Source organism: Nomascus leucogenys, chromosome 2 (assembly GCF_006542625.1).
Source record: "Nomascus leucogenys isolate Asia chromosome 2, Asia_NLE_v1, whole genome shotgun sequence".
Classification (NCBI taxonomy): domain Eukaryota; kingdom Metazoa; phylum Chordata; class Mammalia; order Primates; family Hylobatidae; genus Nomascus; species Nomascus leucogenys.
The window spans coordinates 2273421-2294679 of NC_044382.1; the positions used below are offsets into that span (position 1 = coordinate 2273421).

A 21259-nucleotide genomic window follows, 5' to 3' on the forward strand; every position below is an offset into this window, starting at 1 on the left:
CCAGCCAGATCCTCTGCTCCTAGATGACCTGAGTGTCACCCAATCAGGCCAGGCCTCTCCTGGGGCTGTGGGGAGCTGCTGGGGCCTCGGCTGGGCCATGGTCCCTGATGGGGTGGGGATTCTGCAGTTTCAGCCAGACATATACTCACCCCATGGCAGGAAGCCCTACCCCAGCAGGGTCCTGTGCTCGCCTGTCCAGCAGATGCCCTGCGTGGGGTAGGGACCCCTCCCAGCCATCCTGCCCAGGGTGGCCTCTAGGTGCCCACTGAGTGCTCCCAATAGGCTGTGGGCAGGTGGCTTGACAACTACCGAGTGGCTTCCCAGGGGAGCTGGCAGCTCCAGGGCTGGTGGGAGCAGAGGATGCGAGTCGAGGGTCATCTGGTGCCCAAGGGAGCAGTGACGGGCAAGCGGGGCTCCCAGAGCCATTTGGGCTGTTGTGGCACAGAGGAAACTGGTGGGGGGGGGCAGCCAGAGAGATGAGGGGTCCAGCTAGCTGCCCCCACTCCCCGACCAGCCCAAACCAGTCCTGCCCTTGGGTGACCACAACGGGGCACTTGGTCTTGCCATTCTCAGCCGTCAAGAACCTGGAGACAGGCAAGTTCATCTTAAATGAAGAGAATGACGTGGATGCCAGTTCCAAAACCTTCATTGCCATGGGCGTGGAGTGGGAGTACAGGGACGAGGACGGCCGGGAGACGCTGCAGACCATGGGCCCCCTCCACGGCACCATCACCGTTCTGGTGAGTCCAGGCAGGGCTGGGCCCAGGCAAGGGTGCGGGAGGCCACTGGGGGAGGGATGGGGGTGCCTGGGACGCTGAGCCTCCTGACCCTTCAGGTGACACTCTGCATGGCCCCTTTGGCCTGTCTTTGGCACCAAGGGGCTCCGACTTGGTCAGAGCCAGGAAGGGACATGCGTCCACGAGCCGGGGCTCTGGACCCCACATGACCCTTAGGTGACCTTGGGCACACTCTGCCTTTGAGGGTTTCGGTTTCACTGTCTGAATGACATTCACAGCTGCCATCAGCATGCTCGTTCGAGTGTGCTGTTACATTGGAACCCGGTGACACTCTGGGAGGTGATACTCAGGGTCTGGGAAGCTAGATGCCCAGACCCAGGTTGAGCTGGAATGTGTCTCTAAGAGGACGGGACCCCAGATCTCCTGGTTACAGGAAAAGTACCAAGGGGGCTGGATTTTCAAATCACTTTTTGTTTTTACCTGGTTTCAAGGAGGTCAGATCACTTTTTAAAATTTAATTTTAACTGCATAGGGATATATTGTATTTGTCAAAAAGGTACATATCACAAATAAGGCTCCCATGCTCTAGAGCCCCTCCCCTAAGGTGGGCATGCTGGCACTGGGATTAATCCACCAGCCCCCAGCGCTCCACACGTGGGTGCACCAGTAAGCAGGTGCAGCAGTGAGCCAGGTATGCCCCGTCTACCCCATGCCACCCTGCCTTCCTCACCTGCAGTGACTTCTTGCCCCCTGGAAGTACCCTTGGTGACCTACCCGCGTCAGTGTGAGCAGTTGGTCCTCGGTCCTCACGGTTTCTGTATTTGCAAATTCACCTGCTCACTAAAACTGATTCGCAAGCCCCAAACGGGCACGCACAGAGCGGTGAAGCGTGAGTCGCCTGACACACGTGTCCCCAGCGGAGGTGGCAGCAACTCGGCACGCTGTCTGCTTGTTTCTGCTCTCATCCTACAAACGGGGGTTCTTTCTGCAGTCCATTGAGTGTCACATACGTCAGATTTTGTGCTATTTTGGGGGCGATTTCGCTGTTTAAAATCACCCCGAGCCTATGGTTGAAGCACTGTCCAGTGTTCTTAAGCCCAGGAAGCGGTGGTGTCTTAAGAAGAAAATACAAGTGTTGAATAAGCTTCGTGCAGGCATGGGCTGCAGTGTGATTGACTGTGGGTTCAGTGTTAATGAATCACAGTAAATATTAAATAAAGTGTCTTTAAACAGACTCACACATAGGCCAGGCGCAGTGGCTCATGCCTGTAATCCCAGCACTTTGGGAAGCCGAGGTGGGCGGATCACCTGAGGTCAGGAGTTCGAGACCAGCCTGGCCAACGTGGTGAAACACCGTCTCTACTAAAAATACAAAGATTAGCCAGGCATGGTGGCGGGCACCTGTAATCCCAGCTAGTCAGGAGGCCGAGGCAGGAGAATGGCTTGAACCCAGGAGGCGGAGGTTGCAGTGAGCCGAGATCGCACCACTGCACTCCAGCCTGGGCTATAAGAGCGAAACTCCATCTCAAAGACAAAAACAAAAACAAAAAATAAACAGACTCACACATAAAACAAGGGTATATATTGTTCGGGTAACAAAAATGTTGAGACGGAGGCTCACAGGAACCTCGCCCTGTGCCCCCTGGGGTAATGGTTCTGTATTCAAGAATTTGGTGCTCGGGGCGACTTCATGGAATGTAACTGCCATGAATGATGAGACTCCTCTGGGGTTGGCCTTGGCTGCTGTTCCTAAGCTGGCTGGGGAGGAAGCATGGAGGGCAGGTCAGGCACATCAAGGCTCTTGGGCCGGCACAGGTCATCCCGGTGGGAGACACCCGGGTCTCACTGACGTACAAATACATGATCCATGAGGACTCGCTGCATGTTGACGACAACAATGTCCTGGAAGATGACTCTGTGGTCTACGAGTGGGCCCTGAAGAAGTGGTCTCCGTGCTCTAAGCCCTGTGGCGGAGGTGAGGGGGTCTCGAAGTTGGGGACCTGGGTGACATGAGGGTGGCCACGAGAAGGTAGGGGGCCTCCCTGGGGTGGGGCCAGCGTGAGCAGGGGCCGAGGAGCCACAACAGGGACCTTTGCCTGGGTGGGCAGGGGCTTAACGGCACTGGAGGGGCCGGTGGGTGGGCAGGAAGGGGGGGGTGCCGGGGCATTGGGTCAAATGTGGCCAAAGGGTGTGTGGGGTGTGGACCCTGTATTTGTGGGCCTGCTTCAGTGTGGGAGTGACAGGCTGGCCTGGCAGGAGGTTGATGTGTGGACAGCTCAGAAGGGTCACGCCATGGCATTGGCAGGATCACACAGGCAAGACTCTGGCAGTGCAGATGACACCCCCAGAGGCTTCTCCCTCTGTTCACTGGGAAAAGCCTCCCAGATGTTTCTGGGACAGGGCTGAGCACAGAGGGGTCCTACCCACCCTGGACCCCAGAGAGTCTGCAGTTGATGGGACATAGGACCCAGAGGCAGACAGGAAGCGCTGATCTGTTCTGCGTGCTCCTGCGGGCCGGGCGATACCAGGCAAGTGGCCAGGACAGTCCTCCCTCGATGCCGTGCTGGGCCTACACCTACAGGACAAGGAGCTCACCAAGAGGTGGGGTCACTCCCTGGCCCAGGCAGATGGAAGGGTCCTCTTCCAGGGCCCCTGGGCACCTCTGGCCCCACGTTGGGCCTGGATTTCATCAGCGCATCCACCCCTGGTGATTCCTGCAAATCTCCTGGGCCTGTGTGCTCCTCCCATCTTCCTGGCCATTCCCCTGGTCCTGGCACCTTCCTCTGGACTGGCCCTTGTGTGTGCACTCTCACCCCAAAGTGACCTTTTGAGGGAACATGTCAGACAGTGTCTCTTCCTGGTGTCATAGTCTTCAACAGCTTCCTCTGCTCTTAGGATAAAAAACAAAATTCTCCTCACGGCCTCCAGGGTTGGGGCAACTTGGCCCCTCCCGGTATATTTCCACCCTGTGCCTCGCCCCCAGGTCCTGGCCACGCTGCCCTTGAGGGCTTTTCCTGGATACACCATGTCCCCCCTTGGGGCCTCTGCGCAGGCTTCTCCTCGCCTGAGCCCTCCACCGCCCTTCCACCACGTCAGCCTCCCCAGCCTCTGCTTCCTGGGATGCCTCCAGGCACCCAGAGGAGGTCGGGCTTTATCTCCGTGCTTTCTTTGGTCTTACCCAGCAGGCCAGGGTTTTGCAGCCTGGGCATCACTGACATTTTGGGCTCTGTCACTCGCCGCCACGGGGGCTGTCCTGTGCACGGTGGGGTGCGCCAAGCAGCATCCTTGGCCTTTGCTCACCAGTTGCCAGTAGCACCCCTTACCCCAGTTGTGACAACCAAACATGTCCCAGACATGGCCAGATGTCCCCTGCTGGAGAAAATCTCCCGGGTTGAGCACGGCTGCTGCGGGCCTGTGGGAGGAAGCATGTGGGCTGTGGGCCCAGTGCTTGCCCGGCTCCTGGCTTGCACCAGGCCCGCTGGGCATGTGAAATCAAGGTAGAAGCGGTGCCCTAGCAGTAGAGAGGAAATAGGGCCTCCGCTCTGACCCAGGAGCCCAGCGAGGGAGAAGCAGCCTAGGGGAGAAAGTGGCCTCTCTCCTGCCCTCTCGCCTCTCCACCTGGGGTGCGCCAAGGCCTCCCCCAGCCAGCCGCAGGCTCGGTGCCGTGCCCACCCTTATCGTCATCACAAGGGTGAGCAGGAAAATGAGGCCAGCACTGCTGGTGAAGCCCACCCCTCCTTGTACCCTTGGGCGGGGCGTGCTGCTCCACCGAGCCCCTTCGAGCTCTCTGTCTTCAGGGTCCCAGTTCACCAAGTATGGCTGCCGCCGGAGGCTGGACCACAAGATGGTGCACCGCGGCTTCTGTGCCGCCCTCTCGAAGCCCAAAGCCATCCGCAGAGCATGCAACCCGCAGGAGTGCTCCCAGCCAGTGTGAGTGCCCCCAGCTCGGGCTCCCACTAGAGGAGACAGGCCAGGGGCCACCAGGGGCTCCCATGCTTGGAGGTGTGGGGCCTGGGCCTGGCATCATCCAAGGCATTTGACCAAGTCTCTCTCACCACATTTCATGGAATCTAAGATGCTGCAGGGCAGAAGGCGCACCCCAGCTTCAGACCCGCCAAACTGAACAGTTATGTGCATCTTAGAGATGACAAGAAACAGGGATGCCCAGATGGCGAAATGGAGGTTCTGAGGCCCAGGGCTTGCCTCCTGGCCCTGTACCGCAGGGTAGATGTTTCTTAAGCAGTGGCTCTGACGTTCAGGCCCTGGGGCTGGGCTCAGCTGCATTTCTGGGTCCAGGGACCTCAGTGGGGAAGCCAGTTGGTAAATGGGCAGGTGGGGCCACATAGGACGGGGTGCTGGGGAACCCACACTGCTCTCGAGCTCTGCCAAGAAGGATTTGTGATGTCAGCAGAAGGTGAGGCCAGGTAGCAGGGCCCAGACCCTAAGGAGGCTGGGAAACCTCTTGAGGCTAGGGACCTCCACAGCCACCAGCTCCACCAGGGCCTCCCAGGGGCGACATGCATGGGACTCATCGTCAGTAGGACCTGGGGCAGCTGAACCTCAGTTTCCCCTCTGTGCAAGCCTGGATGGCCAGCATCTTAGAATAAGAGAAGGTGCACCGGGGAGGGGAGTAGGCTGCCCTCTGTTCTCGCTGTCTGCCTGGGCTGCAGGGAGCGGCGCTGGAGCTCAGCCAGGCAGCTTCTCCAGTGCTGCAGAAGCCTGACCGTGCACTGCTCTGCCCTGGCAGGTGGGTCACAGGCGAATGGGAGCCATGCAGCCAGAGCTGTGGGCGGACAGGCATGCAGGTGCGCTCCGTGCGCTGCGTTCAGCCCCTACACAACAACACCACCCGCTCCGTGCACACCAAGCACTGCAATGATGCCCGGCCCGAGAGCCGCCGGGCCTGCAACCGTGAGCTCTGCCCTGGTCGTTGGCGAGCTGGGCCCTGGTCCCAGGTAAGCAATCCCCCGATCCCCTGTCCTCAGCTCCCAAACTGAGCTTGGGTGGGACTGAGGTGACCGGAGTATTCCCCTTTTGGCATGTGGGCCTGGATGTAGCTCCTGTCCTGAGCCACATCCCATGGGTTTCACGGCACCAGTGGGTGCCACGTGGTCAGTGCTGTGCTAAGAAACCAGTGGAATGTGTGTCTTTACTGAACAGGCAGAGGCTTCTGTATGATACGGGGTCTGGAATCCCAGGAAACCGAGGGTAGCCCGGGCTCCAAGGCCCAGTGGGAGGTTTGGGGCTCCGGGATCCTAGGGGAGGTCTGGGTCTCATGCAGAGGTGGGAGGGGTCTAGGAGGCCAGCCAAACTTGCAGGAGGGGAGATGAGCAGGGCGTGCTTAGGCTTGTGCTGGGAGGAAGAATGAGGATGGACTGAAGGGCTACAGGGGTGGTCCTAGGGGCAGGGCCTGAGAGCCAGCCAAGGCCACGCCAGAGCTGACGTGAGCTCTGACAGCCCGGTCACATGCAGGGCCCATGCTGGCAGAGCTGGAGAAGCGTGTGTCAGGGGCTCCCCAAGACCACCCTCAGGCTCAGTAATCCACTAGGAGGACTCACAGACTCAGAAGTGGGACTCACAGTTGCAGGGGCTTACAGTGAAAGGATACAGAGTAGAATTGGGAAAAAGAAAAGTCACAGGCGAGGAGGTTGGGAGGAATCCAGGCGCAAGCTCCCAGTGTCCCCTCCCAGTGGGGTCACAGAAATGTCCTGCCCCCATGTGTGGCAATGCATGTGAAATGCTGCCAACCAGGGAAGCCCACCAGAGCCTGGGTGTCCAGGGCTTTCACTGGGGTCAGCTGCATAGGTGTGACCTCAGACTTTAGAGGAAAAGCAGGTGTTCCCATCCATCACTGTTGGTACGAACTACCCAGACCAACTGGTACTGCATGACCCAAGGCCTCAGGCGTGCAAAAGCACTCTTGATGGGTGGAACCTTCCATGAGCTTGGTTCCCGGGAGCTGCACAAGGGCCAGTCTTGAAAACAGGCATTGGCCGGGCACAATGGCTCATGCCAGTAATCCCAGCACTTTGGGAGGCCCAGGCGGGTGGATGGCCTGAACTCAGGTGTTAGAGACCAGCCTGGGCGGCATGGCAAAACACCGTCTTTACAAAAAATAAAAAAAGTTAGCCAGGTGTGGTGGTGTGTGCCTGTACTCCCTGCTCCTCGAGAGGCTAAGGTGGGAGGATCGCTTGAGCCTGGGAGGCGGAGGTTGCAGTGAGTTGATATCGTGCCACTGTACTCCAGCCTGGGCCACACAGCGAGATCCTGTCTCAAAACCAACAACAAAGGAAAAAACAAAACAAAAACAAAACAGGCCTTTGTTGGGAACGTGCAGGCTTTGAGCAATCTGGGTCTGCTGAGTCAGCCTTTTCCTGCGCGTGTGGTGAGGACTGGAACATTTTCCTTGGGCAAGGCTGGGCGTGACTGCTCCTTCTGGCACCTCCCTGGTCAGTGCGGTGGACCAGTGGTGGTGCTGGGGGCTGGAGGAGCCAGTGAGGGCACTAGTGGTAGAGCCTCGTGTCCAGGATTGTGGGGAGCCTACTGGCGCCTCCTAGGCTGGGTCAGAGCTTTCCCAGTGCCCCACCCCAACCCCTGCCCAGGGCACAGCAGGTTCTCCTGGGCCTTGGACCTCCTCCAGCCAGAGAAGGGAGGCTGTCACTGACAGCCCAGCAGTGCCAGGCCTATGCCAGTCTGTATATGGACACCGTCTCACAGCAGCTCAGAGAGACAGGCATGTGGGTCCCTTCTTTAGAGCCCCAGGAGATTGGGGCGGCCCCCGAGGGTGGGGCAAGGCAGCCTCCAACCCCACTCTCCCCACTGTCCCACACCTCCTCCTGAGCACATGGGTCATGTGCCTGGGGACCGTGGGCTCCTCCAGCTCTGCCAGTGTGGGCCCTGTGTGGGAGGTGAACCCTGCCTGGCGACTCTCCCCCTGCAGTGCTCGGTAACCTGTGGCAACGGCACCCAGGAGCGGCCAGTGCTCTGCCGCACTGCGGATGACAGCTTCGGCATCTGCCAGGAGGAGCGGCCTGAGACGGCGAGGACCTGCAGGCTTGGCCCCTGTCCCCGTAAGTCCCCTGCAGCCCCTGTCCCTGCTCCCAGCATGCAGCAGCCCAGGGCGGGGGTGTCGGAGGCTTGGTTCAGGCCAATCTGGCTTTTCTTAGAGAGTAGCTGGATTCAACATCTGTGAGCGTGGAGAAGTGGGGGAGCACTGCAGGCCAGGTCTGGGACTTTGCCTGGCAGGAAATGGAGGGAGCTGTGTGGAGCTGACTCGCCCCTCCCTGCCCTCAGGGCACTGCATACTCACGGTGACAGCAGGACTCGGCCAGCTAGGGAATGCTGGTGGCTATGGTGTAGGGGGTGCCTGTGTGAACAGGGGGACGCCTGTGTGAGTAGGGGGTGCCTGTGCGAGTAGAGGGTGTGCTCTGTGCCCTTCAAGGAGAATCAGAATACCTACCGCACACAGATGCCTGGCCAAATGCTATACATGTGTCACCTCTAAGGTCTCCTCACAGCTCAAGACTAGACCCTGCCTGCCACAGTTCCCTTCTATAGAGGAGGGAGCTCTGGGGGGTCTAGGCACCTGTCCCCCACTGGGGAGGGTGTATCCAGCATCTCTCATTCCCATGGCACTGCTCTGTCCAATCTTTCTGGGAGCTCAGAGCTCGAGTCAGCAGGTGGAACCCGGGGGAGCGGGCAGGGTGCAGGGGCAGAGGAGCCGGCCCAGAAAAGAAGGCGGCAGGGCCTGCATGCCAGGGCAGCGAGACAGACGGGAGAGCTGAGACCCAGCACGCTGTCAGGAGGGGCAGGAGGTGGGAGCCCCGGGAGGCGGGGAGGGGAGGGCCTTGAATGACGCTTCCCCAGGACCCGGGGAGACCTGGAGCCTCTCTGCCTGGGGTGGGGGCCCCAGCCTGGTGCCCTGCAGCCCCAACGCCTCTCTCCTCCCTTTAGGAAACATCTCAGATCCCTCCAAGAAGAGCTACGTAGTTCAGTGGCTGTCCCGCCCGGACCCTGACGCGCCCATCCAGAAGATCTCGTCAAGTAACCGACCCGTTTATAACTCTGCCTCTGCCCTCCAGTGCATGCCCTGCGCCCTGTGGAGCTTGCCTTGGGCCCCCCTCCTCTCTGTCTATGGAAAGCTCCCCTGACTCTTCGGGCGCGCTCTGGGGTGACCGTTTTCTCCCGGGCCTCTGAGCTCGGCGTCTGCTCCGGGCCGCACTGCCTGCTGGCGGGGCCAGCCTCGCCGAGGCGTGGCAGGGGCTCGGGCCTCTGCTGGGGCCGGAACCCGGTTGGTGATGGCTTGTAAAGGGGCAAAGATCTGTCGTGGTTGCAGGAGGGGCCGGTGGCCAAAGGGCGACCCTCCGGGCCGAGCCCGCCCCCAGCCCCGCCCACCCTTGAGGCGCGGCCTGGGGGGTTTCGGGGGCGCGGTCTTGCGTCGTCGTCGTCGTGCGGGGACCCCACCCCGAGTTTCCGGCACTGCCAGGGGCTTCCCGGCTGCCACCGCTGTCGCTGCTGCTGCTGACCCTTTGCTGAGCGTGTCCTTCTGACTCGTGAAACTCTGGCCTGCTTCCACCCGGCCTTCGCGCAACTCACAGCCCCGCCCGGCCCTGTCCTGCGGGGGTCCGGTCACGGAGGCGGCAGAGGGGCGTGGGGACACTCCCCACCTCCATTGTCCGCCCATTAGCCCCAATGGCCTTTTCTCATCTCGCGCACAGGACCCCCTCCGTAGGGCTGAGAGAGAGTGACTGTGTGGTGCGGGCGTGCCTCGCCTACCAGTGTGAACAACTACAGAATTACCTCAATTTTTATTGCTTTTTTGCTTAGAAAAACTATGTAGAAAATGCCTTAAAGTTGAAAGGTAACAGGATTGGCTGCTAACTCCAGCTTCAGAGGGGGAACGTGGGGCAGGTAGAAGGCAGGGAAGGTGTAGGCGAGCTGGAGCGTTCATCCACCTTTTGCCAAGGTTAAGGTTTCCAAGTGCAGACGGCTTCTCTCCCTGGGCTGAGCGGTGCGCACGGTCCGTCTCTGCGGACTGGAGTCTGCCCTGATGCCCACTGGCCAGTCGGCGCCGACTGTTGCATGGAGCCCCCGAGGGTGCTCCACAGCGCGGCCTTACACCCAGGGGGCGACCCCCTGGGCCCTGAGCCGCGATCCATGTAGCACTCCGCCCCGCCCCTCCACCCCAGCCACCGCCTCTGTTCACACCGCACCCCTGCCAGGCGGCCGGCCCCTACTCCTGCGGCTCTGACCACTGTTCTGTAAATAACTGGTGTGCACCTGCGTACTAATCTCGACTGTTAACTTCCAACTTTGACGAGGCCATGCGAGCGACACGCGCGACTGGGGAAGGTGCAATACTGTCCTGGGCATATGCACTTTGGTTTATCAGGGATATTTTATTAGTGTTTTGTATGTATTTAGTGACGTATTCTGTAGGTTCCATTGTCGTTGCTTTTCTGGTTTTTTTTTATGAGACGTTAGCGTGTGCCAAAGTGACTGTGAAAATGACCTTTTATTCTTACTAATGATGATGGAAAGACCTCCTGTCATGCATCCCACAAATAAACTCAATAAAATTCCATAAAACTGGGTGCGTGGGTTTGGCAAGCTGATGGCTCCTTCTCTTTATCATGGCCCAGACACTGAGGAGTTGTGGGGCCTCACTCAGGCATTAATTACCCCGGTTTCTGATTCGAATGACTTTACTGCCCCACTCCCCACTGCCCAACATAGATATTTAAGGCCCCTCCCTCTGAAAGGTGTATCTCCCCTCCGCAGGCATTTTCCAAAATCTGATAGCAAACCGTGCGGGCACCCCACCGTGCCTCCGGGTTTTGAGTCAGCCAAATGAGCACCTCGCAAGAATATCTAGGTTCTCTATGGAGGTCTCCTCATCAGGAAAAGGGCCTGAGATGGGTTTCTCCTCATCTTGGGAGCAGAGCCTGTGGGGTGGGAATGTAGGGTCAGTAGCCCAGACATTGCTGGTCCAGGTCACCTGTTGTGAGCCACCAGCAGGTCACTACCCTGGCTCCAGGCACAGTTCTCAGCCTTGGGCTACTTGTTCAGGAAGGGAGAGGTGCCCATCTGGCTCAGGTGGGGGGCTGGGCCACCCCCGGGAAAGCCTGGGTCGGGAGAGGGGCAGGGCAGTGGTGGCTCTCTGGGCACCTGGCCTGCCTGTATCTTCCAAGGTCTTCCCAGGCAGCGACAGGGCCTGTGGCCTCTCACATTGCTGACAGTGGCCAGAAAGAGGGTCTAGGTTCAACAGAGACTTCCTGACCTGGGGCCCGGGCTGTGTCCTGCCTCCACTCAGTGCTTCCCTCCACTCAGTCTCTCTTCCCAGAGATGGGTCAGGAGCAATTCCCGCTAAGAGGCGGCTCCTAGGCCAGAGCTAGAGACACCGCCTACAGCCCAGGTGCTGAGGAGGGTGCATCTGGAGGAGGGTGCCTCTTGCTTTTTTAACCAGCTGCATGACCTTTTGAGTGTTGGCATGGGTGCCTGAGCCTACCACTCCTTTACTGAGAAATGAGAATGAGGTATTCTCCATCCAGCATTTTCCAAAGCATGGGAAATGGAAGGTGATTCGGTGGTGCACAAACATAGCCGGGGCTGCGCTGCGCTGAGCAGTCCCTTCCTAGTTCCTTTTATGCTTTACGGTGACCTCAGGAAGAAAGCCTCGCTTGCTACCAGCTTTAGCCTGTCTCACATTTGCTCATTTCCCTTCAGCTCAGAGCTTGGCAGGCAGGAGTCTCTCTCTAGAATTTGATGAGTTGAAGTTTGACTTTGAAATTGACTTAAAAGGACTTAAAACTTTTTTTTTTTGTATTCCTATTTTAGGTTACCTTTGTTCACTGCAGTAGTTTTCCATGAGTGGTGATAGTATAAGGTCTTCTCCTAAAACAAATTTTAAGTGTAAAAAGGAGTTAATTTAAAGGATATGACTAAGCAAAGAATAATACAGGTGCTGTTCAGGTGTAGCCAAGATCGTGGGAGTAGCCCACAGTGACTTAAGTTTATGAAAACGGTGTTTACTCTCAATGGTTGATTGTCATTCACTGGAAGACAATAGGTCTCACTGCTTGATTGCTGCTGGAAAGGGCTGAAGACTAAGTATTAGAAAACCACAGTGATCATCTTGGTGGAGAGGCATCGCCAGTCATTGCCGCAGGCGCATGACTCTTCCCTGTGGTCCGTGATAATACTTAAAATGCACAAACCTGGGGTGTCTTAAAGATCAGTTGGTCATGATGACTTTGAAATTTTTCTAGGCTATTTTGAAATTTTTGTAGGATATTTGCATAGTCAAGCTCTTGGCCAGGATTTTATTTCAATTTTGTATTTATTCATTGACGTATTTTTATTGTTAAAAACTAAGAGCAGTGCCACCCACTGTTGGGAGAAAATCAGACATCGAAGTCCCGTATGTAGACCGGGTGGAAGGGGGACCCCACCTGCGGCTGCCGCCCTCACTCAGTGGACATTTACGGAGCACTTTCTCATGCCTGGCTCTGACCTGGGCATGCACTTGACCCAGGATCAGTCAACCTTTTCTGTAAAGGGCCAGGTAGTAAATATTTTGGGCATTGGAGCCCCCATGGTCTCTGCCACAGGACTCAGCTCTGCCTTTATAGTGGGAAAGCACCCACAGATAAGAAATGCATGGGCCAGGCATGGTGGCTCACACCTGTAATCCCAGCACTTTGGGAGGCCGAGGTGGACGGATCACAAGGTCAGGAGTTCGAGACCAGCCTGGCCAACATAGTGAAACCCCATCTCTACTAAAAATACAAAAATTAGCCGGGCATGGTTGCGCGCACCTGTAGTCCCAGCTATTGGGAGGCTCTTGAACCCAGGAGGTGGAGGTTGCAGTGAGCCGAGGTTGCAGTGAGCCAGGGTCACGCCACTGCACTCTAGCCTGCGCGACAGAGCAAGACTTCATCTCAAAAAAAAAGAAATGCATGGGCATGGTCCTGATCCAATAAAATTTTATTTATGAAATCAGGTGGAGGGAGGGACTTGGCACACTAGCCGTAGGTGGCCCACCACTGTACCAGGCTGATGTGATTCCTGCTTTTCAGGGATCCCAGCCTGGTGGGGGAGACAGTGAGGGAGTGGAGATGTGGATAAATGTGTAACACCAGCCTTATTTGTGTGAAGGAAAAACCATGGGCAACAGGAGAGGGGGCAGTGTGCAGCCGGGGCGTCCCTCCCAGCACCATCAGGCGCAGGCTGCCTTCTTTGTCAAAACCTATGAGGTAGGGGGTGGGGAGGCTACCATCAGCTCTTATCCAGAACCCCCTGTGTTTCCCTGAGGGTGGGGCTCAGTGGTTTCACAAACCAGGCTGCTGGAGAGGATGGGGTGGGGCAAGGATGGGAGCTCTGTGTCTCCTCCACCCACCTTCAAACAGTATTACCATCAGTAGTCTGAGTCTATCTGTTTCATATATTGGGCAACTGTGTAAGATTTTTATCTGAGAAAAGCCTTCTGCCAGTTTTAAAATCCTGACAGCCACATCTCAGGATCTTCCGATTTGATTTCTGGCATCTCCCCTGGGCAGCAGGCCCTCCCCTTCCTCCTTGGCACTGTGAGCGTGGTTCTTGGGCTCAGTGTCAGGGAGACCCCCGCTTCCCCTGATGGCCGATGGGTTTTAATTCCCTTTTCTTGGTGGACCCTGCAGCCAGTCATGTGTTCTTATTTTGGCCACTTAGAAGCTCAGGGCCAAAGTTGGGTGCCCTCTGATGCATGGGCCTCCCTGCGTTCTTCTTGCCTGGAGCTTTGCCACTTTCAGATTCAAAATTTCCCTGTTTTGAACTTCCTCAGTTATTCACATTGATCTTTTTCATACCTTATCTTTTTTACGCCTTTATGCATTATTTGGTTCACTCTTCTAGGCTCTGGGGCTCTGCCCTGTGGAGCTTTCAGGATAATGAAAAAGTCTGGCACTAGTCACTCATCTGACAATTAGATGTGAGCTTGGCTGCGAAGGCACAGCTGCTGAGACCATGTGCTGCAGAGACCTTACCTGCTCAAGGAGGTCAGGGGATGCCTGCCTGAGGAAGATGTGCTCCAGCTGCCCCTGAAGGAGGAAGGGTGGTAGCTGGAGGCAGGAGAGAAGCATTGCATGTGCAAAGGCCCTGTGGCCAAAAGGAGGTCCATGCAGAGCAAGGATGTAAGGCCAGAGGGGGGCTGGAGAGGGGAAGGGGACAGGTCAGGGACTTCAAGCGAGGTGGGGGTGGGTGTGCCGTGGTCACATCTTCAGTGAGAAAACAGCATTCTGACTGAAGCAGGATAGCTAGATGACATGGGTGAAGAATGGACACAGACCCCTCCCATAGTGCAGCCAAGAGGCAGCTCAGCCAGGGTGGAGGTGGGAGAAGGGGAGGAACAAGGGCATATCTGAGAGTGTCTAGGACGGGGCACCCAGGTGTTTGGCTTGTGTGCCGGAAACACCATGCACCGAGACGGGGGGTGCAGCAGAGGCCCTAAGCTCACGCTGCAGGGGTTGGGTCTCAGGGGCTTTGGGGACCTACAGGCGCTTGGTGGATTTGGCTTGTAGCAAGTCTGAAGCTTCAGGGGTTTGGAGCTGATGGTCTGTCACCAGCTTCTAAGGGAAAATTACAGGCTGGAGCAGTGGCCATTAAGAAGCAGGACATCAGAACCACTGGCCCTTGATGGAAGGAAGGGGTATTGTCTGTTTTGGACAGTTCAGGTGTAGATTGTGGCATATGTTGGTGTATGGGATAACTGTCAGACGTGGCTCCCATCCAATGCCTGAGCCTTTCTCCCTCCCTTTCTCCCTCCCTCACTTCCTTTTGTCCCTCCCTCCCTTTCCTTTTTTCCTTCCTTTCCTTCCTTCAGTTCCTCCTTCCTTTCACCCTCTCCCTCCTTCCTTCCTTTCAAGAGTAGATGAGTTCAACTAAGGAGAGTGAGGGAAAAGGAGGGCACATCGGGGGTTTGTGTGGGAAAGGTCTGAAGTCGTCACTGCAGAGAGTAGAGAGCGGCTGAGCAGAGACCACAACAAGCAGTGTTGGGCTCACGGAGGGCGGTGATTCGGAATTTATAGTGGATCAAGTATCTCCTGTAACATGACTTATTCTTTCTTCTTGAGTGAATTTTTAAAACTCATCTTAATTTTTGTGTTGTGGAATGAGGGGATGGGAAGAGGGAAGGGGTGAAAACTTGGGAAGACGACAGAAAGTAAAGAGAGAGTGAGCGCAAGAAGAGTTGAGGGGTTGAAGGAAGGTAGCTGGAGACAGTGGTCGAGATGGGCCAGGGAGAAGACGGCCGGGTGGAAAGTGAGAGATAATGGTGGCTTCTGTGGAGAGTCGGGGCTCTCCATGCAAGCTGGACCACAGATGACCAGTTTCTTGGGTGGAAAGGAAAGAGAAGGATGTGCAGGGTGGAACGATTAATCTGTGTGAGGGCAGCACGTTTCTTTGGGAAATGGCTGGATGCACAAGGTGGCGGTGCTATGGGGGATGTAGCAGAGGCTGGACCTGAGGTTGTCGGGTAAGTTGAGGCAAGTGTAAGAAAGCCCATGCAGGTTTGGGTGATTTTTAACTTTCCTTTAGGTGCTGTTCAGTTAAAAGATCATCTGGGGCATTTGGGTCAGAATGCGAGCAACACCGGGGAGTTGTGCAGCATGGTGGGGCCACAGCGGCCCTGGGATTTGCTATATTGGGTCTTAAGAATTGGCTCTTTTAGGTTTAATTTTGTTACAGTTACTACTTATAGATGATTGTAGAGTCAAGCCTTGCCACAGAATTTCATTGGGGTTACCACTGGGATGTCAAATGTGAAGATGTGATAAAATCCTATTCTTTAAGATGAGTTTGGAATCACTCTGTAAGAACAAACGGGCCTCATTTCTTTCTCAAACTTTAAGAGATACTGAAACATCCAGGTTCAGCTGCGGCCTGCTTGGAAGAGGGAAGCCTTGCTCACAGCTTGTGTGTCAGCACTTCCGGGCAGGGGTCCCTGGACGCTGCCTGCACTGGGGGTGCCCTGACACTGAACCCACACAGACCTTCTGCCTGGGCTCACTTGCCTCTGTGCTGTCTCTGGGCTCTTCCATATGCCTCTGCCAGCAAGCTGCGCCCTGTGGGGGAACAAAGTTCCCCTTATCTTGTCCTTTGGTTATTTGTCCCACTTTTCTTTTTCAGAGGGCCACTGCCAAGGCGACAAGTCAATATTCTGTAGGATGGAAGTCTTGTCTCGCTATTGCTCCATCCCAGGCTACAACAAGCTGTGCTGCAAGTCCTGTAACCTGCACAACAACCTCACCAACGTGGAGGGCAGGATAGAGCCACCGCCTGGGAAGCACAACGACATTGACGTGTTCATGCCCACCCTCCCAGTGCCCACTCTAGCCATGGAGGTGCAGCCATCACCGAGCACCCCCCTGGAGGTCCCTCTCAATGCCTCCAGCACCAATGCCACAGAGCATCACCCAGAAACCAATGCTGTAGATGAACCCTACAAAATCCATGGTCTGGAAGATGAAGTCCAGCCACCCAACCTAATCCCTCGACGACCGAGCCCATATGAAAAGACCAGAAACCAAAGAATCCAAGAGCTCATTGATGAGATGCGGAAGAAAGAGCTGCTCGGAAAGTTCTAATAAAATGGAAAGATAGCATCACTAGCATTTTTTTCTTGCTTATAGAGATATTCCATGGGATAGCAAATCCTGTGTCATGGAGATGAAGTCAAAATTCCCGATTCCAAAAGGTTTTGAGAAAACAAAGAGGGGGAATGATGTAAGAAAGATAGGCGTGAGCATGTGGTAACTAGGTTAGCACGTGTGCTTCCCAGCCCAGGAGCGACCAAATCCTGCGGTGGTGTCAGGTGTGGAGTGGAGAGGAGTATAGAGGCTCTACGGCCTCCATCAGTGAGGGCAGGGCAAGAGGGATCACTCTGAGAGAAAGAAAATAGGCCCCAAGTTGCTAAGCAGTGACTGGGAATCTTCCTTTCCTTGGTGGTAATGCATGACATTCCCTACCGATCCCCAGACACAGCCTGTGGGACTCTGAGGAGAAATGGTGATTTACTGCAAAACTGACCAGTTGCCAAGATGAGTACAATGAAGTGGAGGTGATGACCTCAATCGTCTTCCAGGGCCAGGCAGCCGACCAGGGTGAGTGCAGTGGCCCGCGGGGGACCGTGGCCACCCTGACAGCCACACCCGCCTGGAGCGGATTGTTGGCTCTGGCTGTTACCGCCACTGTGAAATCTGTGTCTCTCTTCGTCTCTGCTCCACTATCCCCGGCCTTGTCAGACAGTGTCCTTTTTCGGAAGAAGTCTAGATTTTTGCATGAAAAAACTCAATCTTTAAAGGTCAACTCAGAGTATTTTAAGGAGGCCTCCACTTGGCCTGATGCAGCCTTGCTAGTTAAGAACTAAAGGCCTGCTGACCTACTTGGTGCTCATGTTGTACTTCATCTGGATGTCTCGACCGAGTCTGAGCTGTGCAGCTGTCCTCTTCACCTGCGAAAGTAATGAGAATCCTATGATGGGACATAAGGATAGGTCTAAACAGGGTCCATGCCAAGAAAACAGTGGGGTGCTCTCCCAGGCCTCTCCCCTGGCCACTAACCCTGGCCTTGCCGGCTGCCTTCCAGGCTCGGGGGAGGAGCTCCTGCATTCCTCCCTGGCCACCTCGGCTCCAGGGCTCCCCAGAGAGCCTCTTCCCTCCCCAAGAACCTGAGAAAGATGAGAGAGGCACGTGCTCTGCTGGGAAGATTCAGTGAGCGGTTCAAGGGCCTGGAATCTCCCTATGGCCAAGCCTAAGGCTTCTGGGATTCTGGGATTCTGGGATTCTGGGCTTTGTGGGCTTTGCTTGCTTGCTAGGGATGGGCTTTCCCTGTCTGGCCGTGCCCCACCTCGCCTCTGTCTCTCAGAAGCTCCAGAACCCAGCAGTGACCCGTAAAACGTGGCCTCTGATGGGGGCACGGGGTGGGAGATGGAGAGAGCCTACCTTATCTTTTGCTCCTAAAAACTTTAATAGCTCCTATTTTCCAGAGAATGGTGCACTGTGAGCAACATGCGAGTAACAGAGAAATAGGAGGGAGTGGGGGCGGATGGGAGAAGAGTGGCTCGTTTTTACCTCTCACCGCATTGGTATTTTGTGAACGTGAAGCTTAAACTTTCTGGGGTTACAAGACCCAGGGGCACATCAGCTCCTTAGCTGGGCTTAGCCTGACACATAATTCTTAAGCTTTTCCTGTTTAAGAAAATTCTAGAGGCTGTGTACTCTCACCAATCCTCACTCTTCGAGAACTTGTTCATGTTGATTTCCCCGTTATATGGATGAGGCTCAGGATAATAGCATAGTGGCTACCTTCTACTGAGTTTTGAGGTGCTAAGTATGTTTGTCTGAGGCTGCACATGTGTGGGTGGGTCTGTATGATCCAAGGGACAAAATGACGACGTAGGAACCAGCAAGAACGGAATCTGGGCTGATGCTGCAGTCTCCACCTGGGTGATGGCTAGCCTCCCACCCTCTGCCACCGCATCCCACACGCGCTGCGCACTGTCCCCGTGTCTCCTGGAGAATCAAACTGGAGAAAACCTTCCGGAGTATCTCTCTTAGTACCCCTTCCTTAAGATGTGGTTTACAGCGTGTGTGCAATCCTGCCTCTGTAATTAGGAAATGGAGCCCGAGGCTTTCCATTGTTGGTTGAACCCAGGACAGCTGGTGCTATTCACAGGCTGAAGAACTGGGCGGTTCTTACTTGGGTCTGTCCTAGGATGTGGAGGAAGTTCAGGACTAACGCTAGGCAGAGAGTATGCCTTGGTTTACCCAGCCTAGGGGCCTCTGGATGGGAACACTCCATTCCAAGATCTCAGCAGAGCAGGGCTTCCTGGCTTGAGGCTGGAAGCTTTTGGGAAGTGGCCCAGCTGGGACATTCCCTGGGCACCTGTCTTCTGCTGAAGGGAGCAAGGTGCCCTCTGGGACTGACGGCCATGACCCTCTGTGCCATCCTCAATCCTTGAGCCATATATCAAAAGAGTCCTCTAGAGCCGGATGGTCCTCAAAAGTCTCTCTGTCCAAGGAATGCCAACGTTCACCAGGCTCTGAGAAGCGACGCAATCTCCTCTGAGCTGGGGACCACTTGGAGAACCGGCTTAGTAACAGTCCTGATCTTCGCAAGCCAGCTTCTTCTGCATCTGAGGGGCTCCTGGCGCCCAGAGGAGACAGATGTCTTCTAGCTGAGTTTCTAACTGCATGATGAGACTCAGACCTTCCGCTGCACTAGAAAATCTGCAACAGTGTCCCTGAGTCACTTCTCCTTAGTGGGCAGACTCGTGTTAGATTTGTGGAACCCAGCTCTCTGATTTACTCCTTTTGGAAAACCCATGGAATTTCATGTATAAGCCTTTCATTTGTATTTTAAGGTTTTTCTGTTTGAGTATATAAATGGTGCTCAATAGCAACATCTTAGCAGATGAAGCATTTTATGATTCTACTCCCTCCTGTATGACAGGTAGCCACTATACTGAATCAAGGTGCTGAACTCAAATCCCAAAATTCTGGCTTACCGATACAGCAATCAATACATCTTTGTTCTGTAATGTAAAATTTGACTCCTTACTTTTATAACTTATTAAAGTTAAAATGTCTGTGTTTTTGCAAATCATGCCTGCGTTTGTTGTTGTCTTCAATACACTTGTGCCCGTGCCTGGCTGGAACATGGGTGGAATGGAAGGAGGTGCTGCCTTCACAAGGCCGAGAGGTCAGGGCGCCGGGGAGCATTGAGCCATGGCTGCTCAAGGGAGAACCATGCAAAGGGTAGAAGGCACCCCGAAGAAAGGTTCCCTCTCCTAGCTCCCCACGGGTTGGCTCTCCAAGTCACATGACTGAGCCAGGGGCCCCCAAACCAAACCTTTAGTTCAGGGAAGAGATGAAGACTCTTCAGACATCTCCCTGATGACAATCCCTTCTCTCCTATGATTAGGGCTTCCAGAAAAAATTCTAGATGCACAGTTAAATTTGAATTTCAGAGAAACAACACACACACTTTTTTTTTTAGCATGAAAATGGGACATATTTATACTAAGAAATTATTTTTTGTTTCTCTGAAATGCAAATTTAACTGAGAATCCTGTGTTGTTATTTGTTAAATTTGGTCACCCAACTTATACTTCGTGTTCCACTTCTTTTTTTTTTTTTTTGAGACGGAGTCTTGCTCTGTCGCCCAGGCTGGAGTGCAGTGGTGCGATCTCTGCTCACTGCAAGCTCCGCCTCCCGGGTTCACGCCATTCTCCTGCCTCAGCCTCCTGAGTAGCTGGGACTGCAGGCACCCGCCACCACGTCCAGCTAATTTTTTGTATTTTTAGTAGAGACGGGGTTTCATTGTGTTAGCCAGGATGGTCTCGATCTCCTGACCTCGTGATCCGCCCGTCTCGGCCTCCCAAAGTGCTGGGATTACAGGTGTGAGCCACCGTGCCCAGCCTTCATGTTCCACTTCTAAAGAAAACTCCCTTATCTCTGGACCTTGCTGCTATCAGCAGGTATAGGGAGAAGCAGAAGTAGGAAGGCAGAGGAGATTTCTTCTGTCCCAATTTTTGTAAGTATTCCCATGCCTTCTAAAAGAACATGGAATTGGTGGTTGTTGGGGATAGTATCTATACATACCCATGATGTCAAATTTGTTAATTTGTTATTGAAATATTTTGTATCTTGATTTTGTTGTCTCCTTGTTCTATCAGTTTGACAGAAAGTTGGGGTTTCTGAGTTTTTTTGTTGGTGGTGGTGTTTGTTTTACCGGAGGGAGTTTCGCTCTTGTCGCCTAGGCTGGAGTACAATGGCGCAATCTTGGCTCACTGCAATCCTCCACCTCCCGGGTTCAAGTAATTCTCCTGCCTCACCTTCATGAGTAGCTTGGATTACAGGCACCCACCACCATGCTCAGCTAACTTTTGTATTTTCAGTAGAGACGGATTTTTGCCATGTTGGTCAGGCTGGTCTTCAGCTCCTGACCTCAGGTGCTCCGCCTGCCTTGGCCTCCCAAAGGACTGGGATTACAGGCGTGAGCCACTGCGCCCAGCCAGAAAGTTGTTTCAGTAGCTCCCACTGATCATGGATTTTACTATTTCTCCCATTTCAATTGCAGTTTTGTCTATTTTACCCTTAATTTTTATTTATTTATTTATTTATTTATTTTTGAGACCGAGTCTTGCTCTGTTGCCCAGGCTAGAGTGCCTGTCACACTCTCAGCTCACTGCAACCTCTTTCTCCTGGGTCAAGGGATTCTCCTGCCTCAGCCTCCCGAGTAGCTGGGATTACAGGTGCCCACCACCATGCCTGGCTAATGTTTTTGTATTTTTAGTAGAGACAGGGTTTCGCCATGTTGGCCAGGCTGGTCTTGAACTCCTGACCTCAGGTGATCCGCCCGCCTTGGCCTCCCAAAGTGCTCAGATTACCGGCGTGAGCCACAGCACCCGGCCCCTTTTTACCCTTCTTTTAAAGAACGAGCTTTTTACTATTTTGAAACCACATTTAGAACACACATATTTCTAA

General features: G+C 54.8%; 1 protein-coding gene across 1 annotated transcript in view; it reads left to right on the forward strand.

Annotated features, from left to right (window-relative positions):
- ADAMTS2 (ADAM metallopeptidase with thrombospondin type 1 motif 2) overlaps positions 1 to 19377 on the forward strand; it is a 239709-nt gene extending 220332 nt beyond the window's left edge. The window contains exons 16-22 of the mRNA XM_030824707.1: positions 574 to 740; positions 2553 to 2712; positions 4535 to 4667; positions 5485 to 5692; positions 7678 to 7807; positions 8691 to 8780; positions 15900 to 19377. Of these exons, the coding sequence (XP_030680567.1) occupies positions 574 to 740; positions 2553 to 2712; positions 4535 to 4667; positions 5485 to 5692; positions 7678 to 7807; positions 8691 to 8780; positions 15900 to 16357 (1346 nt within the window). The 3' untranslated portion in view covers positions 16358 to 19377. The remainder of the gene's footprint in view (positions 1 to 573; positions 741 to 2552; positions 2713 to 4534; positions 4668 to 5484; positions 5693 to 7677; positions 7808 to 8690; positions 8781 to 15899) is intronic.
- The last annotated feature ends 1882 nt before the right edge of the window (positions 19378 to 21259 follow it).